The sequence below is a fragment of the Pollachius pollachius genome (genome assembly GCF_949987615.1).
Source record: "Pollachius pollachius genome assembly, chromosome: 1".
NCBI classification, from domain to species: Eukaryota; Metazoa; Chordata; class Actinopteri; order Gadiformes; family Gadidae; genus Pollachius; species Pollachius pollachius.
The window spans coordinates 24,641,184-24,662,136 of record NC_136934.1 but is presented as its reverse complement, the minus strand read 5'-3'; the positions used below and the strand labels follow the sequence as shown (position 1 = coordinate 24,662,136).

Sequence of the window (20,953 nt, the reverse complement as noted above, 5' to 3'; positions counted from 1 at the left end):
CTTTAAAACTAGTATGGTTGCGAATTGCCATGGCCAGCGGTTCAATTGCCAGGGTAAATAACAGTGGAGACAGGGGGCAGCCTTGTCTTGTGCCCCTGTACAACTTAAAGGGTGCTGAAGATAGCCCATTTGTTAAAACTACTGCCTGGGGGTCAGCATAAAGTAGTCTGATCCAACAGAGAAATTTCTTCTTTATGCCAAATCTTTGAAGAACCTCAAACAGGAAGTGCCACTCCACCTTGTCAAAGGCCTTCTCGGCATCCAATGACAAAATAGCAGTGTCCATACACCCTGAATTTTCAAACAAAATATTAAGAACTCGTCTTATATTATGAAAACCCTGTCGTCCCTGAACAAAGCCGTTTTGATCAGAGTGCACCATTTGTGGTAGAAGTGTATCTAACCGTCTGGCTAATGCTTTGCAGAGAATTTTGAGATCGTTATTAAGAAGTGATATTGGTCTATACGATCCACAAAGGTTAGATGCTTTACCTGGTTTTAACAATAGTGTGATTACCGCCATATTTAGAGAAGGGGGAAAGGACCCACTATCTAAGGACTCTTTATACATTTCAAGTAAAGGTGGCAGTAGCGTGTCCTGAAAAGCTTTATAGATTTCAATGGGAATCGAATCCTCGCCAGGCGTCTTACCCCCCTTCATACTCCCAGTGGCTGCAGATAATTCCTCAATGGTTAAGTCTAGGTCTAAATCATCCAGGAAGTTTTCTTCAAGAGGCTTGATGTTCAATGAATCCAAAAAGTATTTTTGTTTTTGCAAGGCTGAGGCTGAAGAGTCTGTGCTGTATAAGTTCTCGTAAAAACCTTTAAAAGCTTTATTAATTTCTTTAAGGTCACTAGTCTCCAACCCATCATCTAGCTGAATAGTATTTATTGTTCTTTCAGATTCTGATTGTTTAATACGCCAAGCTAAGAGTTTACTAGCCTTTTCCCCTTGCTCATAATAGGACTGTTTCAATTTCAGCAGGCTTTTAGTTGCCTTATTGACAGATAAAACATTATACTTAGCTCTAAATTCATTAAGTTCTCTAAAGGACTGTTGGGAAGGATTTTTGAAGTGTTTTGATTCAGTTTCTTTTATCTTTTTTTCTAACTGTTGCATCTCCAGCCTCCAAGATTTTTGTTTATAACTTGTATAACTTATCATATGTCCTCTCAGGAAGGCTTTAAATGCTTCCCACCGTATAGCAGCTGATGTTTGAGTTGTGTTATTTACAAAGTAATCATCAATTTGTGCCCCAATAAACTTCATAAATTCTGGATCCTTCAGCCAAAATGACTGAAGGCGCCACCCCATGGAGAAATTCAGTGACTTTGGCATGTTTAGTCTAAATGAAACTGAAGCATGGTCTGAAATTACAATGCTGTCGTACCAGCTTCTTGTGATTGTTGACATCAAGGAAGCAGAGACCAAAAAGTAGTCAAGTCTGGAGAATGTCTGGCAGGTGGCAGAATAACATGAGAAGGTTGACTGATTAGGATAGTCTCTTCTCCATATGTCAGTTAAATTAAATTCTTTTATATATTGTAATAACTCCTTTCGTGTCTGGGCATGGGAGGTATCTATCCCCGTGGATCTATCAATCTCTGGTTGGAGAGTGCAATTAAAATCTCCACCTATTATGAAACTACCAGACAAATCAGCCAGGGACAAAAACAGATTTCTGAAAAAAGACGGGTTGTCATCATTGGGTCCATATAAGTTTACCAGATTTAACCTAATTGAGAGTATTTCACATTGAATAATAATGTATCTCCCATATCGGTCTTCATCCACATTAATGAGATGAAAGGGTAGGGAGTTATGTATCAGAATGATTACCCCACGTGAGCGAGAACTAGATGAAGCAGAAAAAACTCGACCTGGCCACCTCCTCCTCACTTTTACTACATCTTCAGGTGTTAAATGTGTCTCCTGCAGAAAGACTATCTTAGCTTTTAGTTGTTTAATCCTACTCATTACTTGCTTAAGCTTGACAAGTTTGTTTAGACCTCTTACATTCCAAGAGGTGAACTGGAGTTCAAATGACATGATATAATACTACATTGTATGTGCGGGTTGGAATTGAGTATACAATACAGAGAAAACTTAATTAATACAAATGAAAATAAAAATATGTGCCTTAAGACGTAGACGTAAACACAATAGGGTGTACTTCCCCAAACGAAGTACACGCTTCCCTCCCCTAGATCACACTTCCAATAGACCCCTGAACAGAGTCTGACTATGGAACTAAGCCGGTCCACCCACATGTCGAGGAACAGCATGCTCAGCGATCATGTTGGAGCTCCATGCAAAATATTAAAAGTTAACTTATTGTGTATTGCAATCAGAAATAACCACTTTGCAGCAAAACATTAGACTTAAATTAACAGTCTTAAACAGTCCAGGAAAAGCTTATCGCGCCCGTATTGCGGCTGCATTCTTTAAACAGTCCAGGAAGAATTCAGTTACCTGTATTGTGTCAGCACTAAACACGTTAGCTTTCTCACCACCCAGCGTTGCCTAGCTTTGCGACTTTAATTCCTGCACAAAAGCCTCCGCTTCAGATGCAGTGTCGAACGTGTGCCGTCTTCCCTTGATGGTCACCAGAAGTGTAGCTGGGTGAATTATTCCGTAACGCAGGTCATGGATAGAAAGGGAGGCTAGTTCTTTCTTTGCTGAATCAAAGACTTTTCTACGTTTTAGCAGATCCGCCGACACGTCGGGAAAAAACATGACATTCTTATCGTCGACAAGTATCTTTCCCTTGCTTCTGGCCGCTTTCATCACTCGAACCTTGTCGGCGTAGTTCAGAAACTTCATCACCACCACTCTAGGGCGTGTAGCGGTTGGTTGGCTTCCATCTTTACTGTTGAGTCTAGCAACTCGGTGTGCTCTTTCTATAAGCAATGGCCCAGTAAAGTTCATTTCACCAAGAGCTTTAGGAATCCACTTTTCCAAAAAGTTACGCACGTCACCTCCTTCGGTTAACTCAGGCAGACCCACCAACCGCACATTCGAGCGGCGTGCTCGGTTTTCCAAGTCATCCACCTTTAGCACAAGCTCCTCCATAGCTGCTTTCATGGTGGTGGTCTGTGTTTTCAGAGATGTTAGGTCATCTTCATTGGCGCCAATTCGGTCTTCAGCTTCGGTCAGTCGGCCAGTCAATGACTTTAATTCGCCTTGCACTCCCTGAATAGCGCCCAATAGCCCATCAAACCTCGACACAAAATCTTCTTTCATTGTCTGGATAGCATTGAGAATTAGACCAGGGCTAATTGTGTCGTCGTCGCTAGTATTGGAACTAGTTAGCATCGTCGGGCTGGAAGAATCATCGGTTGATTTAGTAGATTTTGAAGTCTTTGGCTGCAGTTTCGGTGGCATTATGGCTGTTTGCTGTGTTTTTGGATCAGTAGTAACTGTTTGGTAATTCTTAGTGGCTTCCTGATTATTTTTCTATGAATTGTGCATGGGAGCTCTCTTTCACACGTCTGCCTAGCAGCGCGCCATAACCGGAAGTCGAAGAACAATAGTTGAGCGCTGCATGCAGCACTCACCTTATTAAAGACTGCGTCGGGTTCTCGGACATCTCCGGTACTTCCACAACAAGTAAAGACTCGTATTGGAGGTTATCTCGGCCAGAGTCGTGCGCGGGTTCGGGTAACCGACGGGGGACCCGCACAATTGTGATGAAATGGGGGAAAAATAATGTAGGTACTGTGTCGGACACGGGTGCTGGTTGGGTCGGACGCCTGAACAGCGCGGGTTTTGCGATTGCGTGCGATACTTCTCCGGTGCTGGAGATGTTATTCAGGAGCAGAGGAGTAAACTAAAACCGTCCACAGTGGATGATATGCTTTTTCTGCACAGCAATCTAAAGCACCACGGCAAACACCGGATAGTGTAATTCCCCTTTGACTCTCTGAAGTCCAGATTGAACTGCAACTTCAGATTGATGTGGAACCGCGACATGGAGGAGAAAGGCATTGTTGCCCGCGATTGTCTCCTGCCGGAGCCCCGCTGCCCGCTGCCGAGGCGGTGGTGCCTTGGCGCGGGCAGCGGGGCAGACAATCGCGGTCAACAATCATGGGGAACAATCCCTTTCTCCTCCATCTCGCAGTTCAGTCTATTTCAGATTGATGTGGAAGTGGAAGAACCAGAGACGTCGGAGAACCCGACACTGTCATTGGAGATGATATTATGAATAAACGACTGCGTCTCTGGTCCTTCCACATTCCACATCAATATGAAGTTGCAGTTCGATCTGGTTTTCAGAGAGTCAAAGCCAATGTTTTTTCCCATAGTTCCTTCTCCACCATGGCCGAGGATCAATACACGGGTCTCCACTTCGGCTGTTTCCCATTGCAAATTTGCTTCTGCCATGGTCAGAGGTTTGTGTCGGTCTAGTTTTCTAGCTAAGCGTTGAAGAAACATGGCGGACCCTGTGTTTACATTTCGTACGCGAGCTCCTTCCCCCTCCCCTCATTCCTTATTGGTGGGCTCACAAATTTGCGGAACCAGTGGTTTGTAGTCCTCGGGCCTTCTAGCAGGCAAGCAAAGTTTTACTGAGATGATGTCAAACACGTCATTTGACGTCATCTCAGAAGAAAATTAGATCAGGAAAGCTGGGCCAAGGGAAGACTGATTAAAACTGAGGGAAAAAAAACTTTTTTTTCATATTACAATAGCGATTTTATAATGATAGAACGCCGGTTCTAAATGGGTGAAGTATTTCTTTAAGAGATTCGATTTCTGGGCCTAAAATGTTTGTCATTGTTCAGGGGTTAACTTTATGCAGTATTATAGTTTATTATTTTTACGATGATCACAATTATTATGTTTCTTAGATGCCCTATTATATAATGTTTCAGGCCGACTCTTATGAGAACTAGAATCCTCCCTGGATTGGTCCTTAAAAACACAATAAACAGGAACGTATTCTGTCTATTTTCTTGTTAATGCTCAAACAAGATTCAGGTGAACAATGACCAATGTGTTTTCAACATCGGAGGTTTGCATTATTTTGATGGTGGAGCGTATTAGGTCTGTGGCCAAAGGGTGTTGCCTTATTGCCAACAGTTCTGCAGTTTCCCATCGAGGTGCTGTGTAAAAAAACGGAAGTCATTACATTATAAACCACTTTCCAAGGATACACACAAGATACACTAAATTCACAACTTCTTCAAGAGATGGGAGCGCTGCTTCCATGTTTGTGTCAGTGTGTGTGTCAGTGTGTGTGTACATGTGTGTTTCCGTGTGCTTCTGTCACACACACACAAACACACACACACACACACACACACACACTATAAGAGTGAGTGAAACGTTTCTCTCTCTGAGAGCTGATGTGAAAAATAATTTATAAGAACCTCAAGATCCTAAGATCAGAGGGATGAGCGTAATTCAAGATGATTGGATCTGAATGGCTTCTCTTACAACTGTATCTGAAGTGAAGTCGGTGGCCAAAGTGCGTTAACATAAAACATAAAAACAACTTCCAAAAGCGATACACAAAATACACACACCTTAATTAACAGCTCTCTCTCTCTCCATCTCCCCCTCCCCTTTTTTTCCAGGGTGCAGTGAAGGGTGTCAGCGGTGTGTGTGGGACCACCACAGCGGGGTGGGCAGTGTGTGTCTGCGGTGTGGGGCCCCTGACGACCTTCTGCTGGGGGACCACTGTGTTTCCCGATGTCCCCGGGGCCTCTACCCCTGGCATGGAGCCTGCAGGAGTAAGAGGAAAAAAACCTAAAACATTACACATTAATAAATAACATAACATTACATAATAATAAATCACATGACATAACATTACACAACATTACATAATAATAAATATCATTACATAACATTGCATACTTTGACTTTACTTTACAATATATTACATTACATAACCTTACTTTACATAACATTACATAATAATAAGTCACGTTGCATAACATTACATACCTTTACTTTACTTTAAGCTATATTACATTACATAACTTTACTTAACTTTACTTAACATTAAACAAGATAATAATACAATATATTATATATCTAAAAACGTTACTTACATACATTACAATACATAGCGAAATATACATTACTTTACAATACATAACATTACTTTACAATACATAACACAACACAACATTACATCAAACTTCCCCTGTAATGGAGCCTGCAGGGGTAAGCCAACTTAAAATAACAGTAACCTACCTCTCAATTGCATTACATTAGATATTTTCCTGAATTATATCTGGATAATTTATGAATATTAAAGATACATAATGGGACCTTATTTAGATTTTTCAGTGTGATATCTATTTTCCAAGGATGCCATTCTTCTTGTGAGGGATGCAGAGGGCCGGACCCCAAGTCTTGTACTTCCTGTCCAGCTGGCCGCTTCCTGATAACCTCAGGCGTCTGTGCCTCCGCCTGTCCTGTTGGTTACTATGACAACGGTCACAGGGTCTGTCAGGGTGGGTCAATTAGATTTGAGAATAATATAATACAAATGATAATGATTTGGATAATATATATATATTAATAAGATTATATATATATATAGATGCATAGATCCATCTGATTATAGTAATTTATGAATAAGACTACACCAATTTATTAATCACTGTATTACTTTGACCCTAGCTACCTCTAGCGAACCCTAACCATCTCTAGCTGCCTCTAGCGTTCCCTAACTATCCTCAGTTACCTCTTACCAACCCTAACTATCCCTCAGCTACATCTAACACACCCTATCTATTCCTCAGTAACCTCTCACTAACCCTAACTACCCCTCAGCTACATCTGACACACCCTAAGTATCCATTAGTATCCTTTCACTGTATCCCTCAGTTGCGTGGGCCAAATGCTCATCTTATCCATTTAGCATGTCACGAGCAGTGTGGGTCGTGTTCCAGCTAACTATAACTTACCTTAACTTGTCCTAACTAACTCCAACTAACTCTGTACTTGTACCTGTCCCCTCAGCATGTGACCATCAGTGTGGGTCGTGTTCTGGTCCGGGCGTCTGTCTGTCCTGTCGGGACCCTGCTAAGGTGCTGCTGTTCGGGGAGTGTCAGTACGAGCGCTGTGCCCACCAGTACTACCTCAACACCACCACACGCACCTGCACAGGTACCCCTCAACACAACCACACACACCTGGAGAGCTACCTCTCAACACCACCACACACACCTGTACAGGTACCTCTCAACACAACCACACACACCTGGAGAGGTACACTTCAACACCACCACACACACCTCGAGAGGTACACTTCAACATCACCACACACACCTGGAGAGGTACACTTCAACACCACCACACACACCTGGAGAGGTACACTTCAACACCACCACACACACCTGGAGAGGTACACTTCAACACCCCCACACACACCTGCACCGGCTCCCCTTGAATCTACCACACACACCTGCATGGATATGTCTCAACACCCAAACAAACTTCATCCAGACTCCAATAACATTCATGAAGTCTGAGACATGTGTTCTAGGAATCATTCATACCTCATTATCATATTGAGGACTGACCTGCTATGTGTATTAGTAACATTCATACCTCATAAACATATTCATGATATGTATATTAGTAACATTTCATGTTTCTTATTTTACTTCCACTTATTTCATCTAAGGGTGAATATTTGGAGGTGTTGTGTACAGCATTGGTAAATATGTAGATGCAAAAATATGACATGAATAATTCAGCTGAATATGTGGACCTCTTCTGAATACAGCTGAGTGTAGTCTCTCGACCCAGGGCCAAATGCTGCTTTTACTCCTTTATTTTTTGAAAAAAACTATTTCATATTCACTGCACAATTTTTTGTTCTCTGGCTCATATATACAGTATTCATATATATTTATATGTACCCCCTCCAGAAAGTGTGCCCAGAAGTCATGTTATACATGTTTTTTTGAACAGAATGAATCTTCATGGTCTCCAGCTTCATGGTTGTCCATGTAGTCTGCTGAGAGGTTGTGATGCTGTGGGTTAGATGATGCTCTCCGTAGTGTCTCTGCTGAGAGGTTGTGATGCTGTGGGTTAGATGATGCTCTCCGTAGTGTCTCTGCTGAGAGGTTGTGATGCTGTGGGTTAGATGATGCTCTCCGTAGTGTCTCTGCTGAGAGGTTGTGATGTTGCGGGGTTAGAATATCTGCAACCTTTTGACTATACTACAGTATATTGTCTCTTACTAAAGATTAGTTTGGCTTTATCTTCCTTAAGTGTTCAATCCTCTAATGGTCTCTGTTGTAACTCTTTTGAATGTTGAATGTGTGTTATTGATCATGTCTTGTATCTGTTTGGTTCATGCAGAGTGTGAGTGGAGGTGCAACGTGTGTGTGGGTCCTCAGCCCACCGACTGTCTCCAGTGCATGGAGGGCTTTGTCTTGCAGCACGACGTCTGCACCCCCACATGCACCCCGCGGTCCTTCCAGAGAGGGGAGCGCTGCTTTGGTCAGTCCCCACCCCCCCCACACACACACACACACACACACACACACACACACACACACACACACACACACACACACACTGACACACTCGCTCGCTCACTCACTCACTCACTCACTCACACACACAATAGCTGCGTTTTCGTCCCCCTGCTTTTATGCAAATTTTGAAGTATTGAATCAGTAAACGGTGATGGAAACACCAAAATTTGCATAAACATCCTCTTATTCGCAAGAGGATGTTTTTCCGCTCGATTGAGGTGGCTTTTGACTCATGCGAATGAGAGTAAATGCGCAAAATGGGAGATGGAAACACACTTTTCGAAACAGCTGTGACGTAGCGAACAATGAACACGCAGGACTGACAATGTCTTTCCGATTTCGGCATAACTACCGGCCATAGCAACCCTGCCAACATCAACTTGTAGCGTCTATATATATATATATTTTTTAATATATATATATATATGATATAGGATGTCTATGTTTATATATACTTTAATTATACCGTGTCCATTAACCCTGATATATGGACAAGTAGTTCCAGTCAAATTGCCTGTTCAGCTTTCAAAATGAGAGCTGGTAAATTTTGAAAAATGCATTAAACTGTAATCAGAAAACGCTGTTATATGCTATAGACCCTATAGTATCTGTGGTATAAAGGCTGTGGCGAATTTCAAATTATAAATATGTTCACTTTATGCTGAAAGTATAGACCATTCCCATTGAAACGAATGGCACGGTGAATAGTCTTCAAAACGAGAGCTGATAAATTGTGGAAAATGAATGAAACTGTAATCAGACAACGCGGTTATATGCTATAGACCCTAGAGTATCTGTGGTATAAAGGCTGGGACAAATGTCGAATTATAAATATGTACAATGTTTCCTTTAAATACGTCCATGGAACAGATGGCCAATGTGAATAATAGATACGTGTGGACCGATGAAAAGGTAAAACTTTTCCTTGCTCTCGTCGAAGAAAAAAACATTACAGCTATTTCAGATGGAAAACAACAACGCAATTCCACTATATATCAGGACCTAAGACATGCATGTTATCAAAAGGATACGACAAGCCCTGGAATGTGTGTAGTTTTCCGCTCCAACCACTTGATGGAAACACACCTAATTCAAATTTTTTTTTGCGAACTTTCTGTGAAGGTTCGCTTCACCTTTTAGATGGAAACGTGACTAGAAACAGTGAGTATTTCGTCTCCCTCTCTGAGAGCTGATGTGATGTAATTTAGATAATTCTTAAGAACCTTAAGATCCTAAGATCTGAGGGATGAGCGGATATCAAGGTAATCAGATCTGAATGGCTTCTCTCTTACCACTGTATCTGAAGTGAAACAGAGCTTCAAACACGTTCCTCCCCCTCCTCTCCTTCGTCTTACACAGACACAGAGGAAGAACCATTAGATTTTTCTGCAATACAGTTGTAGACCTGAAGCCTGAATCTACTGTTTTGAGCATCACATCATGTGTATTGAAGAGGGAGGGAGGCTGCAGAAGTTACACAACCTGGGAGAATACCATAGGTCTGCCTAAGAGAAGGGAGCCCTCTAGTGGAGGATGAGGCGGTGTTAACAGCAGGTGTTAACAGTGTGTGTGTGTGTGTGTGTGTGTGTGTGTCCAGGTTGTGATGCCCACTGTGCTGAGTGCCGGGGCCCGGCGGCTTGCCTGCGGTGCCAGCCCCCCTACTCCCTGCTGGCTGGTCAGTGTGTACTGGACTGTGGGCGGGGTCATTTCCTGGACGCCTCTTCCCAAGTCTGCCAACGTAAGGACTCAGGCTGGGAGAAAAAAACACAACCCTCATCTTTTTCACAAGTCTTTTGACATTTTTTACATGTTTAAGAATATATGCAATTGATGCAACACATTTTATTCATACAAAATATATGAATTGAAGATGGTTAAGCGGATCCTTTCACACTGGGAAATCAAGGCTTTAACAATGCAGGATTATGGGTATATTCCCTGTTTAGTTAGGTGCAGTAGTGAATAGGAATGTGTGCATTTGTGTGGGTGTGTGTGTGTGTGTGTGTGTGTGTGTGTGTGTGTGTGTGTGTGTGTGTGTGCAGCGTGTTCCTCAGACTGTGTGGTTTGTGAAGAAGCGGGCCACTGCAAGACTTGTGGCAACCAGACTTTCCTGATAGGAGGGTACTGCACTGCTGACTGTGGACACGGTTACTACGGCAGCAAGAAAACCAGGAGCTGCCAGGGTGAGGATACAGCTCAGTGATGAACTCTTTCGATTCATAGGCCTACCTATAGGGCTGTCCTACCAATTCAATAAGAAACATCCTGGCCCCACCCACTACAGTCCCATGGATCCTAACACCAAATCCTATTGGCTATCCTAAGACTCAGAAGTCCCCGAAAGAGTCTCAGAATAAGACCTTTAGTATGTTCCAATACATGGTATAGAAAATGCAGTTTGCCAAATGCAGTTTGGATGCTGTTCTACATCCGGTTGCATTTCGAAGTAAGCAAGCCAGCATGCTTTTTTTGGCTATTCTTTCCCACAATCTTCTGCTCCGCAGCAAAAGATACGTCCCATTGACTGAGCCTGTGAAAGTGGATGGGTGGCACTAAAGGTGTGCTAATGAGTGAAATCACCTGGAGTATGTCCTGATTGTATGCATACTGTGTGCAACAGTCGTTCTTTGTACGGGTAGCTACAGTACGTACTAAATGTAAAAAGAAAAAGTATGCGATTTGGAACGCAGCCATTGTAAAACTGTCCTTTGTTAGCAGCATTCAACAGTTCATAAATTACAATAACACAAATAATGATTCATACATTAAATATATAATAAATATATTCATAAATAGTAATAGTAACATGGATTTATATATTCATTTTATGATAAAAGAGAGAGATGTGTTTCTCTCTCTCTCTCGCTCTCTCTCTCTCTCCCTCTCCCTCTCAAATGTATCCTCTCTGTCTCTTTCCCCAGGTAACCTTCACCCTCCCACCCTGAGTGTGAACGGTTCACTGCTGGTCCCGCTGGGTGGCTCTGGCCCCCTGGGGGTCGGCCTGCTGGTGGTCCGAGACCCCGACAGCCCTCCAGACGCCCTGCTCCTCCAGCTGATCCTTGCCCCCGCCGCCGGGCAACTCCTGCTCCTCGGGGGAGGGAGGGGAGGAGAGGGGAGGAGGGAGCTGCTCCAGGGAGACTCCTTCACCCTCAACCAGCTCCACAACGGACAGGTGGTGTACGAACACACCCAGGACCGGCCGAGGTACGGAGGGGGAGTTTGAGCCAGTGTGTGAGTGTGTGTTTGAGTGAGTGTGCGAAATGTACGCTAATGTGCATGTGCAGATTTTATTTTAATTCTGATGATTTAAACCTGTGGGTGTACTTTTGTTTGTATGTGTCTGTCTCTCTTTCGGTGTGTGTGTGTGTGTGTGTGTGTGTGTGGGTGGGTGTTTTTGTTTGTGTGTGTGTGTGTGTATGTGTGCGTGCAGGAGAGACCAGTTCACTCTGCGTGTTGCTGACCCTCAGCTGCTGTCTCAGGTGGAGACGGTTGCAGTCCAGGTTGTCTCTACACAGGTACACACATTGTTGATACAGACATACACCACCTGAGTGCCTGAGGACTGAGTCTGACTTCAGCAGAAGTCTGATGATTGTATGGGAGAAATTAACCATTACTTTTTATATTAACTATGAGTATTTTCTCTATTATCTATTATCTATACCATATGGAGTTTAGCTTTGAAGGTGCAAAAAAAAGGCTGGGATCAGATGACCCGGCAGTGTCTTTGCAAACCTCACTCGGCTTCGTTGTTGCTTGTTCGCAGGTAGCAATAAAGTCTCTTGTCATACTCGATCCGGACTCCTCGATTCGTGTGATAGTGATAAAGTGATAGAATTCGGTTATTTTCTACCACAATTGCAGACATCTGGGGGGAACTGCACTCAAATGTGCGGAATAAAGTCCCTAAAAACCACAATGTATATAAATTATTTTGAGATAAACTGGAAGGGATATTTTTGCATGCCATCAGCGGCTCACATTTCGTTCCAGTAACATGTATATATTGTGAAACATAACCAGACTAAATAGAAATATAAACAAAAATATGACTTTTATTCTTTGTTGGACTAGCCTATAGACTATACTAGAGTGGTAAAAGCATCCTTAGTTACTTGGTTCTCTACTTCGTTCATTATTACTCGCGTATTTCGTCCGTTAGTTAATTGATTTCTTAGTTAGGTGAGTGCTGCATGCAGCGCTTCTTCATAAGTTTTATTAGGTGAAGGCTTTTCCGATTTTTAAAATATTTTATACTTTTAAAGATATTCTACTTTCAAAGTACTATCTTTTTTTAACTGGGAGCCGTCCTCCCGTACTTCAACAGTTTAAGACGTAACTAAATCTTAATTTAACCGTCCCCTTGACACACACACCGACAGCAGAGTCAACCATGCAGGGCTTAAGTGTCACAGACACATCAACACTCAGCTAGGAGGAGCTGGGGATCGAACTAGCAACCATTCGGTTACAAGACAACTGCTCTACCTCCTGAGCTAAGCCGACCAGTTCAATTCTTTTTACCCTTCTGCAATTTTATGTTTCCAACCATTTACATTTTCTTAAATGGTGTGCATGTTTATATTGTTTACTCCATTTAGACTTTTGAACGTTTGGTCAAATCCCTTCACTTGATTTAAGCCATTTAACGTTTCTTTAGGTCTTAATCGATGTGGCTTTATTAAAAAATATTTTCAACCTCACTTTGTACTACAGCACTCACCGCATTTTCTGCAGGAAATGCATTTTTTGTTAGGTGAGTGCTTGCATGCAGCGCTCAACTATTGTTCTTCATAAGTTTTATTCTTTCTTTCTTTATTATTCTCGACAAACTTTGGGATCTAACTCCTTCCTCAATTTTTCACCTAGAGACTCCATTCAAATTTTTAAATAATATCTAAAAAGAATTTCGATATCATTTAAACTTTATTCCCAATAACAGTTTTAGTTTCATACCGGCTTCGTTTTCAGTTGGTCTCATTGATTTACGTTGACGCTGGAGCGTGAGGATGTTCAGCAGTGTTGCCCGATTGGGCGGTTTTTCCCGCTCTATTGGGCTACGTTTAATCACTCACCGGCTCGCTATTCTCTTAACCACACACACACACACACACACACACACACACACACACACACACACACACACACACACACACACACACCTGCAGTGCAGGTTAATACATTTGACCTTTCAGATTCTTCAGTTCAAATCATTTTACATTTCTGCATTTGTAGCAATGCTTTGCGCTTTTCATTCAGCTGGCACTTTATTTGTTTCCAACCATTTACATTTTCTTAAATGGTGTGCATATTTATATTGTTTTTTCATTTAGACTTTTGAACTATTGTTCAAATCCCTTTACTTGATTTAAGCTATTTAACGTTTCTTTATGTCTTAATCTATGTGGCTTTATTAATAAATATTTTCAACCTCACTTTGCACTACAGCATTCACCGCATTTTCTGCAGGAAATGCATTTCCTAGTTACATAATGACATAGTTACTTGTGTAATTAGTTACTTAACTAATTTGTTCATGGGTTACTTGCAAACTTGTGTATTTATGGTTCCTGTGTCCCAGCCCCCTAAGGTGCTGTTTCTGGCCCCTCTGCTGGTGGATGCCCCGGGTGCTATGTCAACAATCACTAAGGCGGTGCTCCACCTGGAGGACCCCGACAACGCAGCCGAGGTGCTACTGGTGGTGCTGGAGCCGCCCAGGCACGGCCGCATCGCCCGTCTCCATGGTAACAGGGAGCTGGGGAGGTTCGGTCTGGATCAGCTGAGCCGGGGACAGGTGGTGTACCTCCACGATGGCTCCCCCACATACGAGGACCTCTTCATGCTGCAGGTCAACGATCAGCACCACTACCTGAACATCCCCATTCAGGTCCTCATCTCACACAGGGTAGGCCCTGGTTCCTCTACCTGTCGCCCTTTATATGTCCCTGTCTCTCTCTCTGTCTACCTACATACCTGGACAAAGAAGACCTTATCAGCAGAGGCCGAACTCACTTTGGCCGTTCACATGCATAACACACATGTGGACGCACACACACAGAAACACACCACACAAAGAAACACACACACACAGGCTCACATGCTCACAAACAGACAAATGCATGCAGACACCTTATAGGTACGTTTCAGCTTGTGTGTTTGTGTGTGCACATATAAATGGGACTGACCTGTATTGAGTTGTCAAGGTTCAATTTATTTTCCTAAATTCATTTTTGTGCCTTATTTTGTTGTTTCGCTTGCAAAGCTGGACTTGAATGATTTATTTCTGTTGCATAGAATCATTACAAATTTCAGGCTGTTCAGCTGTTGCTAAGACTCTTGTCAGGCTGTTGCTACGCTGTTGCTAAGGCTGTTGCTAGGCTGTTGCAAGGTCACTGTTTGGCTGTTGATCAGGCTGTTGCTAGGCTGTTATGCTGTTGCTGGGCTGTTAGGACGCCGTTAAGGCTGTGACTAGGATTTTGCTAAAACTGTTATTTGGATGGTTGCAGGGCTGTTGTCTGGTCGTTGCTGAGGCTCTTGTTAAGGCTGCTGTTGAACTGTTTTTCAGGCTTAATCTTAACTAAACATTATTATTATCCTGCGATCTCTTCCAATGGCTGATATGTGTTCTGTATGCATTGCTGTCTAAATCCTATCTTTTATCTTCAGTCCTGTAATCAAGAAAGCAATCTATCATTTACAAACAGACTACTGCCGGTTAATAATGCAAGCTAGTTTTGTAAACAAAGCCATATTCAAAAGAAGGTACTGTGCACATATGTTTTGATTCAACACTAGTTTCGCAACAAGTGTCATACTGACATGTCTAGCATTATTCTAGAGTCTAGATTCATGCTAGACACTGTAGAAATAATGGTGTTCACAGAAATTTGGTCATCGCCATCTTTTCCTTTAAATGTAGTATGTGTGTGTGTGGTCGGTGTTTGTACAGACCTTATCTCCCAAGATTCGCTCCATCCCAGTGTCGTGGGTGAAGGAGGGGGGAATGGTCCAACTCAGCAGGAAGCACTTGAAGGCGGTGCTTCAGGGTACCGCCCCCGATGACATCATATACAGCATCATGCCACTCGACGGACAACCCCAACATGGTAACACGTCACTTGCTATTAACATGCTGATAACATGTTAACAGAATTATATCGACAAATACATGCATAAACATATGGGGATGCAAACAGCTAGAGTGATGAAGAGTCATTAAACGTGCTCCTGACTCCTCATACATGTCCAGGTGAGGTGGTTCTGATACCCATGCCAGCGGACGCCCCAGTGGACTCCTCCTCCTCCTCTTCCTCCTCCTCCTTCACCTCCACCTCCACCTTCACCCAGCAGGACGTCAATGACGGAGCTGTCTGGTACCGGCACTTTGGAGACGGCACCCAGCGAGACGCCTTCCACTTCCAGGTCAGTGTGAGGTGACTTCCTGGTCGCCCTGACAAAAAGAGGGGGAGCTCATCAACACATGGTGAGCTCTCAGTGTTGCCGATGTATTCCTACGGAGTTGAGCGGTGAAGCCCAGCCTAAAGCCTACCTTTGATGCTACCCAGGACGTAGCAGAAAGCTCAGAATCCAAACCTTGATGCTGCCCTCAGAGTTCAAACAATCTTTAACTTGCACCCCAGTTGAAGCTGAACCCCCTGTATGTCCAATCAGATTACAGCTCTGTTTGACATTCTAAAACCAACAGAAGCGATAATACATGTTCTGTAAGATCTGAACACCCAACGCATGAGGTGATCATGTTTTGACTGCTTAAAGATCCCATATCATGTTTTTTATGGCTAATAATTTAATTTGGGGGTACTTCTAGAATAGAGTTACATGCCTGTATGTTAAAAGGTTAACACTGTTTATTTTGTGCAAAAACAATTTCAGCACCTTTCAAAAATGGTCTGATTGGCATCATGTCGCTTTCCAGTCTGCTGTGATTGGTTGAACGCTTTGCGCGTGTGTAGCTTGGCACAGAATGAAAACCCACAGGCTCAGTCTGGTGCTACACATTTATTGTTTGGTTCCTGCGAAATGCAAGAAAATGGACCGCAATTCAACAATGGCCACACAGCACTCTTCGGTTGTGATCCTATACAGCAAATCTCACCGTCTGACGCCATCAAAATAATAAAAAAATAACATAATGCTTAAGAAGAATCCACCATCTCTGTAACTCTAATGTGTAATATGTTTACCAATAATATCCCAAGTATCTGCACTAATACATGGAAACACTGCCTACTTATTAAATATAAACAAATGTCATAAAATAACCAAATAGTAATTTAAAGTGTTAAATGGGCTTAATATATTATCAGACCTGAATTATAGCTAACTTATATTACAGTAGACCTTCTAATATCAATAAATATTCTACTATTGCCCACATAATCAATTCAATAGGACACAATGGTTAAATGCAGTATAAACCACTTTGTATTTCCACACAGGTAATATTACAGTACAACACCAGTTTCTTAGTGAATCTTCATAAATGGCCATAAACAGTCCCCAGAATCATGATATGAACTGCGGGCTCCCTCGTAAGGGCTCACCGTCAAGGCATCTGCCACGCGCCTGTACCACCAACCCAACATGATGGCCGCAACACCACATCAGCTGCCAACTAGCCAATTAAGACGGTGATGCGGTGAGCCGCTCTAAACACCCCGCAACATAACTCAGTGCTATCAACCTACAGCTCAAACATTCTAGGCACTGCGCCAGGATTCCAGTTGTGGATGGGCCAGACCAATTGTGGGTGGTCCTTAAACGAAAAACTTTATCAAATCCCTGTTTAACCTAATACAAATGACTGACTAATATACTGTTACATTATCTGGGCATAATAGAGATTTGAATAGCTTGATGCTCTTTAAATATTTTGTTGCATTGTAAAAAGTTTCGGTGCATAGGACGGACCTATCAGCGATCGCTCCTTAGGCCTTTCTACACTGCAAAGCCGTTTCGTTCGCGGCTTGGCACGCCCGGCAACTTCACCGTATTGCCTGTGTTAAACCGAGGGGCTAAAATCCCCTGTTCGTCACGGTGCGGCCTTTCTTGGTTCACTGGAGAAGGCGGGGCTGCGCACGGAGTCTATAACTCTTTACAATAAATTGCATACTCCCGAATGTTTTTAATTTTTTATGAATGAAGACACCCGCATGCAAGAATGAGTTCATGTCTGAGTAGGCTACAAACGCGATTAACTATTTACAAGTGCAAAAACGCCAACTTATTCTTAACGTTGCTGACCACTTGTTTCTTATCCAGACAAAAGCCTCGTAAAGAACGTTCCTCTGCGTCTTTCTCGTAGATCGCACCATCTTTCATCATCTTTGTTAAATGCGACTGCATCACCTTCTCTCCGATGATGGTCAGCAGCTTGCAGATTTCACCGTCTCTCCATTTAGAACTGCTCATGTTGATATCGCTAGGTTATTGTCTCTGTTGTAGAGACAACGCAGCAACACCTCTACCCAAGCCCCCCCCCCCCCCCCCGTTTAAGTGTACTCATGGAAGTATGTACATTGGAACCCAGCAGGCTATAGAATGTAAAAGTCGTCAGGAATCTAATATTTCCCACATAGTTTAGTTATGCTCGTATAACATGAGTCCGACTATTTCAGAATTCTGTTAAATTGTTTTAAGTTTTCAACAATATTTCGATATCACTAGCAATAGACTGAGCTTAGCTTATTATACAAAGAAGATGCATTCAAATGTAGCCTAGCCTTCATGGTCATCCACGAAGATAACAGCCCTTTAACGCAAATCGGATCAAGCATCAATATCAACAAAGTTTGCTGCATTGCAAAAATAAAGCATTTCAGAAGCTTTTAAAAATATTTAGATATACAAAATTAAAATATATTACGTTTTTTAAAAAAATGTAAGACATTTTTTGGGTGGGCCTGTTGAACAGTGGGTGGTCCCAGGTCCGTCAGGCCCACCCATAACGCCGTGCCCCACTCCCCGCTCCAACCCAATATCAACGGCTCACCTGCGAAATGCAAGAAAATGGACCGCAAGTCAACAATGGCCGCACAGCACTTTTCTGTTGCGATCCTATACAACGAATTTCACGCGAGATCTGCACCCCGTGACCTCCCAGCAGCAACGCTGCTAATGTAGTGCACCTGCCACCTACTGGCGACCCATGGGTACCACACCTTTAAAACCACACTAACAAACTGGCAACACTGCACTCTGTACATGGGGAAAACACATACACTGGAAAATGTATGCAACTCTTACATTGAATCAAAGAAGTACTCAGTTCAAGGAGCATCAACAGACCCATTGCACCACACGTGCATCGGCAAATTTGCACCCCAGAGAAGTTGTAAACTTTACGGGTAGCCGGGAGGCAGGACTTCTGCACTTCATTACCGCCCACACTGTTACGGATGTAAATTTTGATAGCAAACGAGCTGTCTCACACACTTAGAGGGCCGTTCTTGGTGTGTGCGAATACGCCCCCTGGCTCGGACTTAGATTTTTCTAGCTTAGCAGACGTAAAACATGTACGTCATTTAACAGTCTAAGGCAAAGGGAAAAGTTGAAAGTGAGTTATCAACCCTTTAAGCTTCCTGACTTCTGTTATTCACAAAACGTCCTGTAAACTACGACTGCTCTGTTACTACATATTACTATAAATGTTTGTTGTGTGTGTGTGTTTTCAGGTGTCTACGGAGGGCTCATCTGACCTACAGGGTGACCCCCAGGTTTTCTCCATCGGGGTCCTCTCCCAGGGACCCGGAGTCCCCCAGCTGGACCCCGACTGCCAGCTCCAGCTCGAGGTAAGAACATGGGACACGGGCCGGATTTAAACACTCAAGAGCCCTGTGTTACTCATACAATAATTGCCTATATTAATATGTGTCTTTATGTTTATGAATGTGTGTGTGTGTGTGCGTCTTTGTGTGGGTGTTCTAGGCTTTAGAGGACCAGGTCACAGAGATAACGTCCTCAGCGTTGTCGTTCATCGACTCTGAATCTCCAAGCCACAAACTGATCTACAACATCACCACTCCATTAATGCCAGGACAAGGTCTCTCTCTCTCTCTCTCTCTCTCTCTCTCTCTCTCTCTCTCTCTCTCTTTCTTTCTTTCTTTCTTTCTTTCTTTCTTTCTTTCTTTCTTTCTTTCTTTCTTTCTTTCTTTCTTTCTTTCTTTCTTTCTTTCTTTCTCTCTCTTTCTTCCTGGCTGTCAGACTGCCTGTCTGTATGGGCTCATTCAGACCAAATCAGGAGATGCGGCGAAAACTCCAGTCCAGCCCTTCATTTGGTTGGTTGTGCGTTTCTGTGCTCAGACAGGAAGACGCGAGGGGGAAGAAGAACCTTGTTCACCCTGTAGCGTTTGAATCTTAGCATTCTGCTGTGCATCCTCTAGAGTTAGCATCGTAGCTCACCTGTTTTTTACCGAGCAACTGTGAAGATGGAGGAGAGATTGATCGCTGTTGTGTTGTCCTCTCCAGAGCTGTACAACCCTGCCATGAGGGAGTGGTTACAGATCCCATACCATGCTTTTTAAGGGTTAATAATTGCCTTTGAGGGTACTACTAGGATAGGGTTACATGTGTGTATGTTAGAAATACCCCTTATTATTCTCACACGGTTTATCATTGGCAAAACCAATTTCAGCGCCTTTCAAATATGTTCTGTTTTGTATCATGTCAATTTAAGGCCCGCCTCCCGAGTAGCCCAGTTTGCTGTGATTTGTCAGAACGCCCCCTCTGTTGCTATTGGTCGAAAGGCATTGCGTCTGCAATTTCACACCCCCGAGAAGTTGTGAATATTGCGGGTAGACGGGAGGCGGGACTTCTGCACTTCAGCACCGCTCACTGCACAGTCTGACGTCACACTGTTACGGAATTAAAGATTGAGGGCATACAAGCTGTTTCACGCAATTATGGATGGGCATTCTCAGTGGGCACGAATACTCGCCCTGGCTCAGACTTAGATTTTTCTAGCTTAGCAGACGTAAAACATGTATCCATACGTCAAAAAAAGCATGATATCATCCCTTTGTCCGGTGAGGGACACTCCAACGTTGCGGCAGCAGTGTGCGCTTATCGCCGCGATGTCGGATGTGGTCTGAATGAGCCCATTGCTCTGGGTGTGGTGCTGTGGTCTGAAGAATGAGCCCATTGCTCTGGGTCTGGTGCTGTGGCCTCATCTGTTCTCATGCTGATGTCCCCTCTCTGTCTCTCTCTGCGGACCCAGGGGCGATCGAGCACCGGGACGTCCCGTACCAGGCAGTCAGGTTCTTCTCGCAGGCCGACGTGGACGACGGAAAGATCCTGTACCGCCCCCCCTCAGCCCCTGCCCACCTGCAGGAGCTGTACCAGTACTCCTTCACTGGTACACACACACACACACACACACACACACACACACACACACACACACACACACACACACACAGACACACATTAT

At 43.4% G+C, this 20,953-nt stretch overlaps 1 protein-coding gene across 2 annotated transcripts in view; it reads left to right on the top strand.

The window, feature by feature from the left end:
• Window positions 1-20,953, top strand: part of fras1 (Fraser extracellular matrix complex subunit 1) — a 103,754-nt gene that overhangs the window by 49,152 nt on the left and 33,649 nt on the right. For both annotated transcript variants that reach the window (XM_079732126.1, XM_079732125.1), the window contains exons 20-33: window positions 5,578-5,733; window positions 6,319-6,465; window positions 6,977-7,123; window positions 8,327-8,467; window positions 10,103-10,243; window positions 10,548-10,688; window positions 11,427-11,709; window positions 11,936-12,020; window positions 14,087-14,410; window positions 15,455-15,611; window positions 15,755-15,927; window positions 19,200-19,316; window positions 19,453-19,567; window positions 20,741-20,878. In XM_079732126.1, coding sequence (XP_079588252.1) covers window positions 5,578-5,733; window positions 6,319-6,465; window positions 6,977-7,123; window positions 8,327-8,467; window positions 10,103-10,243; window positions 10,548-10,688; window positions 11,427-11,709; window positions 11,936-12,020; window positions 14,087-14,410; window positions 15,455-15,611; window positions 15,755-15,927; window positions 19,200-19,316; window positions 19,453-19,567; window positions 20,741-20,878 — 2,265 coding nt within the window. The remainder of the gene's footprint in view (window positions 1-5,577; window positions 5,734-6,318; window positions 6,466-6,976; window positions 7,124-8,326; window positions 8,468-10,102; window positions 10,244-10,547; window positions 10,689-11,426; window positions 11,710-11,935; window positions 12,021-14,086; window positions 14,411-15,454; window positions 15,612-15,754; window positions 15,928-19,199; window positions 19,317-19,452; window positions 19,568-20,740; window positions 20,879-20,953) is intronic.